The 12,140-nt window shown below is 35.6% G+C and overlaps 1 protein-coding gene across 2 annotated transcripts in view; it reads right to left on the bottom strand.

Moving 5' to 3' along the window:
- Nucleotides 1,331-12,140, bottom strand: part of CTNNA3 (catenin alpha 3) — a 1,853,842-nt gene continuing 1,843,032 nt past the window's right edge. For both annotated transcript variants that reach the window (XM_018042551.1, XM_018042552.1), the window contains exon 18: nucleotides 1,331-7,916. In XM_018042551.1, coding sequence (XP_017898040.1) covers nucleotides 7,629-7,916 — 288 coding nt within the window. In that variant the 3' untranslated portion in view covers nucleotides 1,331-7,628. The remainder of the gene's footprint in view (nucleotides 7,917-12,140) is intronic.

The following is a 12,140-nucleotide window of genomic DNA, read 5'->3' as shown; positions in this document are numbered from 1 at the left end:
TGTCATTGCTGTGTTTGTTTTATTCTTGCCAGGTTGCTATGGAACTAAAAATAAAATAAAAATGGAAAGCAGAGGCATCTGGAAATCTTTCACTGGAAGTTTTAATTTCTACTTAATCACCCAACAACTTGCCCAAGAACTTCTTGCTTTAGAGCCCCAACTATTAAGTACTAAATTGGGCATAGCATATGTCTACTTCTGTTTTCAGGGATGTGTTATTCATGGACATCAAAGAAAAATCTTTATGCTGTCTTCAGATCCAATGAAATTTTCTTTGGAGGAATTTTACTGCACAAGGTCACTTTCAAAATCAGAAGCATAGCTTAACCCTCAAAGGCAATTGCTGAAATTCTCATATTTATATCTCATTGTATACTAGCAGACAAGAATAGAGGGCTATAATGGTATAAGATTTAGCAAGCAATGGAATACTATCTCTATAATATTTTCGAAATTAATTTTATGTTTAAAGCCTCAAGAAGACAAGTTCTCATTAACTGAGAACGTGAACTAAATGCCTAGACTTTCCCCTTTTGCTTCATGAATAAACATTCCAATCCAAACTTGATGTTAGAAACCCAGGCCAAAGAAACTTGTCATTCTCAGCTAGACTATCAGTGAATATCACAGAGAGCTTCAGGTAATTCATGAAGATTGGAAACTGCTGTGACATGTTGCTGGCCTGCTGCTGCTAAGTCACTTCAGTCGTGTCTGACTCTGTGCGACCCCATAGATGACAGCCCACCAGGCTCCCCTGTCCCTGGGATTCTCCAGGCAAGAACACTGGAGTGGGTTGCCATTTCCTCCTCCAATGCATGAAAGTGAAAAGTGAAAGTGAAGTCGCTCAGTCGTGTCCAACCCTCAGCGATCCCATGGACTGCAGTCTTCCAGGCTCCTCTGTCCATGGGATTTTCCAGGCAAGAGTACTGGAGTGGGGTGGGCAAGTCCTACTCTGGAGGACTGGCCTAGGACTGCATAATACATGGCTGTCTGAATAGAAAAAAAATACATATAACTTCAGGTTTTGAACTATTGCTGTTAAAATTATTATTAAATACTGGGGGGCTGTTTAAATAATGTTTTAAGCTATAGATGTCATATATAGTATTTTTATCAGACAGCCATATATGCATTAACATTCAGAATGAACAATACAAATAAGCAAGACATATCTACCATATTGATAGAGATGCAATAAGAAGGAAAAGAACATTTACAATTTGACAAGAGAAGATGTTGGAATGAAAACATGTATGTCATAGAATGACATTTGCTAAGTGCATGATGACAAGATGAGAGGTTCATTTGAGCATGTAGATTAAGATATCTCATTTGGAATGAAAACAGAGGACATGAGCAGAATTAGTATTCTGCTAGTACCATTTAGATAGCTGCTATAATATATGTCCTGCATTGAAGAGATGTTTAGAGATGGTTGTTAGAAATCTGAGCCTCTTTTAAAAGAACTTCCTTCTGGAGCTTCTTTTTATGACAGTTGGGAATAGGCACCATCATTCTGAGGCACCAGGTACTCAAAAGTGAAGACCCCAAATAAATACATTCACACTTAAAGGAAACATTTCTGACTCCACTTTAAGAAAGACCAGGAAGTCAACTACCCCAGGCCTGAGAAGGAGAGGTATCGCAAGCAATAGGGGCAAGAGGGAGAGCCTAGCCTTCAGCTGTCTCTAGGAAGAAGGATCATGTAAAGTCAAAGAATTGAATTTGCTTACAGTCAGGTACATATTGTATTCATTTTGTTACCTCGATAAAGACGGAAACTTACATTTCCTATGGCTCAGTCAGTTTAGAATTCAAGGAAATTTTACCTTATTTCAGTAATCCTTGGCCAGTCCTCCCATGGGATCCATAACTTTAAACACATATATACATATTAGCAGTAAAGAAGGAAAGAAATTGTGTCTACAAATATTTGTTACCAATTGATGCTAAAGATGGGTTTTAAACATACATCTCCATGGAAGATTTCACTTCTATGGAAGGTAATTTGGTGTTTTCATTTGATTTCAGATCACATAGATGAGATATTCATTCCTTATATACCTGATTGTCTTTGTTCAGTTATTAGAGGTGATAATATTCAGTTAATTACTTATATACCTATCAATGATGTGGAGGGTGTGTGTATGTATGTATGTGTGTATGTGTGTGTGTGCACAAAGGTTTGATCCCTTTGTTCTTACATAGGAACTCAGCCAGCATTTGAAATGTGTATCTCATTTTCACCTGAAAAATCCCATCTCATTTTCGAGGAAATCTGGCTGTGATGGCTAAAAGTTCAGACTCTACATTGCAAACAGATTTTAAAGCCAATGAGTTTTGTAGCAAGATCCATATCCTTACTTTCTTTATCCAAGGAATAGAACTGATAATGTTTATCACATAGGGTTACTTAAAAAAATTAAGTAAGGTTTACCTTAGACTTAGCATTTACCATAGACTTAGCTCATGGCAAGAATCACTGTTTTGTTATCTGATGTATCCTAAGAACCTAGGGTAGTGTTTGGAACATCAACATTGCTCAACAAATATTTGTTAAATATATAATGTCTTGATTCACTCTGATACTGGTAAGAATTTCACCCATCATCAGCCTAGGAAATTGTCTGGATTTCTGCTTCTCATCTTGCAAACAATATCACTAAATGATCCTCAAAAGTTACACAATGTGTCCTCCTGCCCTGACCTGACTTCATTCCAAACCGCCTAAGACAAGTGCCCCGTCTTATCCTTAAAATCTTCCTCAGGAGGAGGTTGCCAAATCTTCACAGAACTCTTCCTCTCTCTGGTATAAAAGTTCACTGCTTCAGCAACTACCTTTCTTATTCCCTTCTCCACCTCTGTCATTTACCTACTTTCTTTTAACTGCTCTGTACTTACTGATTTTTTTCCTCCAACTTGTTCATTTTGAAGGTCAGTCCTTGGGTTTTGTTCTCATAAACCAGTGGGAGTTTTGGGATCCTAGAAGCCAGCCTATAGCCATGAATATCTCATCCCACAAGCTACATAAAGGCCAGACCAAACCATCTACCATCTGAAGGTAAGATTGGGTTCTCTTTAGAAGTGGTTCTCTCAATTAGTATTATCTTCTTTAACAATGTTCAAGAATAGGTCCTCTCTATCTTGGTGGGGGGAAAATTCACATGTATAATGACGAACATAGGAAATTATTCTTTTGCTTTAATAGAAAATGTTTCTTGTTCATGTAAATTAGTTAAAATGGCAAAAAATACATTTAAAATTTTAATTCTTCTCTCTCATTTTTAGATATCTAGGATAGTATTAACACCTTGATTAGGACATCTTTAGTTGCTTAAACCTGGTTTTAACAACATCTACATTTTTCTATTCTAATAGACCCAAAGAACCAAAATGAAAACTTTAAACTACTTTGTGCGTAGGCTTTTCTGTCATTAGGCCTGACTTGTTTATTTGGTAGTAAAACAATGCAAAATACTAATAATAATGATATTCTAATGGTATGGGAAGGGGGTTATGAAAAAAATGCAATAGGGTTTTTGTCTGATTAAGTGTTGCTTTCTGGCATGTGATATATAAATGAAAAATTATATGTAAATACACATTTTCCAGGTTGCACATTTTTGTCAACTTAAAAAGAATTATTAAAATAATATTCAAGTTATTTTCTTTTAACTGGATTCCCCTAAATTTTCTGACCAAGTCAAATAAAAATATTTCTGACCTTCCAAAGAGAAAAATGGTTATTTGCTACCTAAATATGCAATAGACAGACAATCTTAACAAAAGGCAGGCTGACAAAAGAAAGTATGGATTTCATTCAATTTCATATTCTGGTGCTTGCTTTGCTGACCTAGAAAATCACAGTGACAGTGAAACAGTTCTGCAGTGAGTTCACTAGAGAAGGCTAAATATGACCAGGAAAAGTCTCCATCTCATTCTACTCATTCTACCACTATAAAAAGTGTGTATCCATGGGAACCACAATCCCTAGCAGAGAAGTGTGGATTTGACATCAAAAAAGGTAAGAATGTTTTTTGGAATAGGAAGGAAAAAAAAAAAAAAGGATAATGCCATTGGGATTTTAAGCTAATAATTTTAGCTAGAATGCTATTAATCAATTGATATATGGGATGGACTCCTAAAAGGTGATGAGAGATTTTTGGTGCACGGACTAAGAGGAAAGCACATTATTTGGGAGTAATTGACTGGGATGAGCATGCCTGACTGTCATTCTAGTAGCAAACTGTTAGCAGTTAATAGGAAGCTACAAGCTCAAGGATGATGAGATGCAAAGACCACCCTTAAAGTAAAGGTGTAAGAAGCCATTGGAAATACCTCTACTGTTAGATATTAGTCTTTTCAGCTGCTCATTAAAATTTGAGGAGCACTAATTATTAGATTTGAGGCCCAAATTGGGCACTTAACTGTGTGTCCCCAATTTTGTCTTGTTTTAATGTGACTTGAAAACTGACCTCCTTTGAAGCTGTTAAGTGTGCAACAATGTCAGCCTGATGAAGCAGACCTTTCTGTTTTAGTCGTGGGGGTACTTACCCTTCATACAGAAGGAATTTTATGGGGGAACATATATGTTAACATTGATAAATTAAGAGATTTGCAAAGAGCAGAGGCAATTTTAAGAATATTGCATCTAATATATTCACAGTTTTTATTAATGTCATAAGACAACTACAAAGGGAATAATTTAAAAATTTCCTTAGAAATTAAGTGTTTGAATTTTTTCCAGACTCATTTATTGAGTCCATTAGAAAGTAAGAAATATTTTAATTTATTAATTTCCACTTGTGATAAGTATACTGGAAAGATTTATATTTATCATCTTTCCAATTTGATGAAAACCTTCCAGTTTTTCAACTAAAAATTCTTTAGTAGATTATGATTTCAAAGACCTTTGCTACCTTCTGATTTCAGTTCAATGTTTGCCAGTGATGCTAGTGGCTAACCAGGTTGGAACTGTCATTCTAGGTGATATATTCCCTCTCCTCCCTCTCAAATAATTTTTTCCTACATAAATTGATTTCACTAAAGGAAAAAGGTGAGTTTTGATTAGCAAGATAAAGCAAAGTATCATTAGAAGAAGCACAAATCTCTGTGATGTGATTTAAAAAGGTGCATAGATGGGCAATCACTATCATTAGGAAATTTCAGTCATTCCCCTACAGAAGCAGAGCTCAGTTATAAATGTATACACCATCTTCATACATACTGATTAGATTCATTTAACTATGTTTTATAATGCAAGGATTTGTTAATGTATTTGCTGCTAATTTTGCTTATAAGTATTATACTATTAGCAGGCTTGAATTGAATTAGACTGTGAGACGCTGCACACTGCGGGAATTGAGTCAGGTGGACAGATGTCTTTCTCAGCTCTGCTTATCTTGTTCTTATTGCATCTTTGATTACTGCAACAGGCGTTACTCCTGGGACATTCTCCAAGGTAATTTTTTTTTTACTATTATTACGTTTTCCTTAATTATAGTTGTTTGCTTTAAGCTAAGCTGGCAACCATCTGTTTTGAAGAGGGGGACTTTTTCACATCTCATTTTGGGTAAAGAGTCATTTTTTAAAGATAGATACAGAGATTATTTGATAATCATATAATTTCAAGTTGTTTATATTGTTTTGGCATCCAATGCTGCCTCCTAAACTCAAAGCTGTGGAAGGCTGGTATAGAAGCAGACAGATACTAGATTTTGTAAACGAGACTCATTATTCTTGAGTGTATGGCTTAGAAGCTAAGATATACTAGTTTGATCATTTTTAAATAAATTATTTTCTCACTTCTGAGAGAGTGTGATAGATGTAACTCTTGTAACGTCCTCGTAGAACAGAAAATGATGGGAACTTTTCAACAAAGAAATCCCCTGTTTTGCCCCAGTTAGCTAGCTAGTTTTGGAAAACAATTATTTGGATTCTCTGATTCCTTTACGCACTGCTTTTTCATTCAGGGAGTAGACTCTGTTCAGAATAATTATTGTGGGCCAGTGCATACTCAGTTTCAACTATGCATACTATGCATACTTGCCCACAGGAAGAAGTTTATAGCTTTTGCTCTTAGAAAGTGCACTTACTTAGCCCAGGAAACTGAGCATTGTGGAAGAAAAATAGAATACAATGAAAAGTTTGCATTTTTCTCATAATTTATAATGAATGATTATAAATTATAATGAACAATTAAATGTGTTCCCATTTGCTCAACAGCATACACATCATGCTCTCAACTTTTATGCATCCTTGTGTTTCACACATTCTTTTACCCAAACTAGTCCTCCGATCATCAACTTAAGGTGTATGTTTAAACTTTACCTTGTCAAACTATGATGACATGGTTGTTGAAAAAATCCATTAATGGTGATTTATTACAAAGTGAACTCATAATTTTGGTATAATTTTGATAGAGTAGAATAGGAAAGGCATGTTTGAAATCCTAGGAATGGGAATTCTATGCATGAAGAAAAAATAAAACTGAAAGTTGACTCCTCCAAAGAGAGATGGGAGTAGAAAGAGAAGCATTGCACTAGTCTCTGAAACTGTTACAACATCCATTATGAACTCAACTAGGAATGAGCAATGATGGTAGTTGAAAGTGACCTGAATGACTTTTATTGTAAAACATGTGATCAAAATCACTTCAGCTTCTTTAACTCTACTTCATAGTTCAGTGGTACAATTTGCTCATATTTTTTGAGTTATATTTTACTCAATATCAAAAGGTTTCTCAAATTGGTCTTTTCCTGTTAATTATACTTGCAAGCTGATACAAATAAAGTTTTAGAGTCATGCACAACTCTTTGCACTTCTTGTATCATAACTTACTTGGGGATATAGTTAGATGCCCATATCCTCAATGGAGGATAACTCTTCCTCCATATATTAATATGTATTCTGGTGAACCTTCTTAAACCCAAAACTCAGTGTGCACAACCGTTGAACACAATGGAACTCTGAAACACACACATTTGTGACATGAAAACTCATAACTTTTGTAATGTTAATTGTTTCATAAATAATCAAGACAGACACTGAAAATCCAGAAGTAGCTTGGCTGTTCATACCTGTTTAGTTTCTGATGGATATTAGCCCAATCAGTTGACAGTCGTTACAAATATCTACAGATTGATTTTTTTTTCCCCTGTTGAAGGAATCACACATCTGCCAGGTTAGATGAGATAAATGACATATGTGGAGATTAAATTGGAAAGTATTTTTATGAAATCTTTTGTTTGCATTGAAAACCAAGTCAAGAGCTCATGTCAATGTTTTAATTCAAATGGTGAATTTAATTGAAAAGGGTGAGTATACTTAACCTATTATGGATGAACAGGACTCACTTGAGAAATGAATATAAGATATTCTGTGCTGAGAAAGGCTGAATGACACCTGGAGATTTCATTCATTCAATAAGCATATGTTGGCCATACAGAAACGACAATGACAAGATCCCAAATATATGTTGCTCATGTGGGTTAGGGTTTCAATCTTCTACATTATCTGTGGGTTAAATTCTAAGTTAGTGAACTTACAGAACTAATCAAGTGTCAAAATGAAGGAGTGTGTGTTTAGGCAGGACTTTGTAATATACACACTAGAGTAGAACAGTGGTTTCAGTAGACTTGTCTTCCTCTGAATTCACTCATGACTTGCACTGGGTGGATTTTTTTCTTTGCTGAGCCTCGTCTGACAGCTGCATAAGTTTCCTCTGGTTTCTCTCTTTTAATCAAGGGCTTTTTTGCAGGAGCCTTCATTCTCCACATCACAACTGGGTGCCGGGGCCCAGTGGGACTCTGAATTCGGATGATCTTGGTTGAGGCAATGTAAGACATTTTCACTGTTTGCACTACAGCATTCATTAAATTTTTGGCTGCTTGGATCAGGGAGGTGACACTGTCCAACTGTAGGGAGGGAAATAAAAGCTATTACTTGAGAACATAATCAGGAATTTAAAGAGATTTAATGTTACAGAAAGTGAAATGTGCAACACTTGTTTTTACCCCAGAAATGACAGCTATTTTATCTCAGAAATGAATGAGTTAATTCACATTTTATGTATCTATGTAAATTATCACATCAATCTGTGTTAATCATTTAGTTATTCATCTGATGCATAAATAGATCCATATTCTATTTTCTAAGATGATATCTTAGGTTAATTTTTTTTCTTGGTTTTCAGTGAACTCTATTCTATAGCTTCTATATCATATCATAAGGACCAGAAGGTTACAGCTTTTTTGTAATGGATCTCCATATTTCCAGGGTTAATGTTGACCCCTTATATAACAGATGACTACCTACAATAAAAGCTCTATCATGTAAAAGTACTTAGTAAGAACAACTGAAAAGTCTTAGGGAATTCATAGTCTAAGATAAATAATATATACATATACATACATGCATGTAAACAATTTTCATGAATATTTCACAAATAATTCCACCTAAAAGAGTCTTTTAAACACAGAATGATTAACCTATCATGCAGAGTATTAAAATAGATAAAACTAAGGCCTTACAGTCAAATCTGGTTTAAATTCCAGGACTGCCATTTAATAATATAAATTAATCATTTAACTATCTTCATTCTAGTTTTCTCAGATATTAAATAGGAAAGGAATGTTTATTAAAGTCAAAATAACATATATAAATAGCCTTATAGAGTGATTGTCAGTTATGAAATATTTCCTTTGTTTCTTGTGAAGGTTGAGAAAATTGCTTAATCTTATACTAATGAAATTTCTAAAAGAAACCTTTCCCACATAACTTTATTTTGTAACTTTTGTTTTCTGGGTTGTTCACAAAAACAGTCTCTGGACAAAACGAGGTGATATTCCTAGAATCTTGGAAAATACTTTAGGGCTAGCCAAGCTGGTTCGTTTATATAACTAATGCTTCCTCCATTGTTTTGGCTGGCAGATTGTCACCCACAGCCCATTCACACAGGAAGATGTGTCTCTACTGTCACCTCTCTGTGATACGTGCTGTCAGGGTTGAGGCTCAAACACTGGCTCTGCAGATACCGAAATCCATCAGCAGCTGCCTGGCCTAAGTACTCTACCTTCGCGGTTCAGGGAGTCTTGTCTCACATACAGAAAAATGAGTGAAGGGAAGTAGTAAGCTGAGGTTATGTGCCTGGGGCAGTAGTCTAGCTGGCTGCTTTCCTGGGAGAAAATTTAATTAGCTCCATTATATGCCCAGTCTGAAATCCTTAAAAAGGTAACACCAAACAATATGTAATTTGAGAGGCAGTGATACTTGGAAATTACACTCGAAGTCTTTTTACTTATTGAAACCAGGAATGTAAAATCTGTGCATGTGGCAGGAATGACCTTTTTTTTTTTTTTTAATGAAAATTAAACAAGATTTCATGAAGCACTCACACTCAAATGTTTTTCTGTATTTTGGAAAACATTTAGAACTTTTGAATCTGCACACGACTTAAAATAAAAAACTAGACTTTGAATAGAATAACACACTTTGTTATTAAGGTTACTCTATGGACACATTGCAGGCTAAAATCTGTTGTTTAATGCTTAGCAATTTTCATCAAAGCCCTCCTGCAGCTAGTTAGATTCTGAAAGTCATTTTCAATCTCACCATAGGAAGAAAAAAGTTTTTCTAAATGACAAATGAACGTGAATAGTAATGAAGATCCTTGGCAATTTTCTCCCTCAAACATGAAACTCTTTGGTTTATTCCAAGGGCTCTGTGCTATCATTAAGTCTTCCATAGAAGAAGGTCCTAGTGACCTGCTGTCATCCAAGATTTCACCAGGTGCTCTGGTCTTCCCACCCTAAAACTTATATTTTCTCCTTTTGACTCTGTAATCTTGTCATGTATAGATTGTATTTATTTTATTTTAATTTTTCCATATGAGAGGGTTTTTTATATAAATCTATTCTTGAAGGATGGTGAAATTAAATTTGTGCCTTAAAATGTGGAAATCAACTTGTCTTCTTCCCTCACTGATTCAGCAAAACTTTGTCTGTACCATTGTGATCTCTTATGCTGGCCTCTGACAATTTCTTTTATTTTAAAATCCTAAATGACTGTAGCAGGATTTCTCCTCCAGCAGACTGAAAAAAACACAGGGCAAATTATCCCCCCTAGGAGAGCATGAAGACTAGTTTCGCAGACAGATTAGGACAATTGCTGAAAAAATACTGTTATTTCCTGAGGAAAGCTCATGAGACAGTCTATGGGGATTTTTGATGTCCAAGAGCTATGTGCATTAAGATTCCTGCCTTTCTGCTATGAGTCAAATCATAGGGCACACAAGCAATGGCACAGACCAGCCAAGCACACGATAGGAAATTTTGTTTGAGACCCAAGGAGTGCCTCAGGCGTGCTCATAGAGAATAACTGCACAACTTCATGCCTGCAAAAGAAAAAAGTATTATAAGCTCTCTTACCAGGCTTACTTTAATGAAAAACCCTCTAAGGGAAGAATTCAAAAGAATTTTCTTCATGAAAATAAGGCATATTTGAGTAGGGTAATGCATCACTTTGGGATTTCTGTGTTCAACTTAACAAAATTTTCTGAATTTCACAAATGTACCTGTGCAAATGAGAATGTTATTTTACTTTGAAAGCCTAGTGAAATAAACCAATCAGACTATAAAGCTCAGGTCCAAAAATTTTCTACCATTACAAATAACTTTCATCAACTGTGAAGACTTCTAGGCAAATATAACCTGAAATATGTGCCATAAAAGGAACTATTTTTCCTAATATCTGGTAACACTCTTCTCTGATCTAGATGAAGTGTTTTTGATCAAGCTATCAACTGAGAAACCAAACAGCTTCTAAGTCCCTCAAACCTCCTACTGTTACATAAAAGTATTTGCATCCAAGTACATATAAATAGGTTCCTGTTGCCTTCTTTCCATAAAAGTGGATGAAGTTAAAAAAAATAAGTTATCAAAGAGGAGTTTGACCTACACTAAAAGATTCTGATCTATATAAATAGAGATACCTATATTCCAACCATAGTAAATAGGAACATAGCCACTCTTCCTATGGTAGTGACTTGTGCTTATTCTTACTACGCTGGTCTGGGTTCAAAATAAATGAACTTAATTGATCTATTAATGTCACAATAAGATCCTCAATACTGTCTATGTCCAAAAGTAAACTGGACATAGTTCATAAATTGTGCCTTTTTTTTTTTTTTTTTTAGGATCTAGTTGAATACAGAAATAGAGGAAAAGCAACAGAATGGGAAAGACTAGAGATCTCTTCAATAAAATTAGAGATACCAAGGGAACATTTCATGCAAAGATGGGCTCGATAAAGGACAGAAATGCAATGGACCTAACAGAAACAGAAGATATTAAGAAGAGGTGGCAAGAATACACAGAAGCACTGTACTAAAAAGATCTTCATGACCTAGATAATCGCAATGGTGTGATCACTCACCTAGAGCGAGACATCCTGGAATGCGAAGTCAAGTGGGCCTTAGAAAGCATCGCTACGAACAGCTAGTGGAGGTGATGGAATTCCAGTTGAGCTATTTCAAATCCTGAAAGATGATGCTGTGAAAGTGCTGCACTCAATATGCCAGCATTTTTGGAAAACTCAGCAGTGGCCACAGGACTGGAAAAGGTCAGTTTTCATTCCAATCCCAAAGAAAGGCAATGCCAAAGAATGCTCAAACTATCTCACAATTGCACTCATCTCACACGCTAGTAAAGTAATGCAAAAAATTCTCCAAGCCAGGCTTCAGCAATACATGAACTATGAACTTCCTGATGTTCAAGCTGGTTTTAGAAAAGGCAGAGGAACAAGAGATCAAATTGCCAATATCTTCTGGATCATCAAAAAAGCAAGAGAGTTCCAGAAAAACATCTATTTCTGCTTCATTGACTATGCCAAAGCCTTTGACTATGTGGATCACAATAAACCGTGGAAAATTCTGAAAGAGATGGGAATACCAGACCACCTGACCTGCCTCTTGAGAAACCTATATGCAGGTCAGGAAGCAATAGTTAGAACTGGATAGGGAACAACAGACTGGTTCCAAATAGGAAAAGAAGTACGTCAAGGCTGTATGTATATTGTCACCCTGCTTATTTAACTTATATGCAGAAACGCATTATGAGAAACGCTGGGCTAGAAGAAGCACA

The sequence above is a fragment of the Capra hircus genome, chromosome 28 (assembly GCF_001704415.2).
Source record: "Capra hircus breed San Clemente chromosome 28, ASM170441v1, whole genome shotgun sequence".
Classification (NCBI taxonomy): Eukaryota; Metazoa; Chordata; class Mammalia; order Artiodactyla; family Bovidae; genus Capra; species Capra hircus.
Note: the sequence above shows the minus strand (reverse complement) of the source record. Positions and strands in the feature narration are given on the sequence as shown.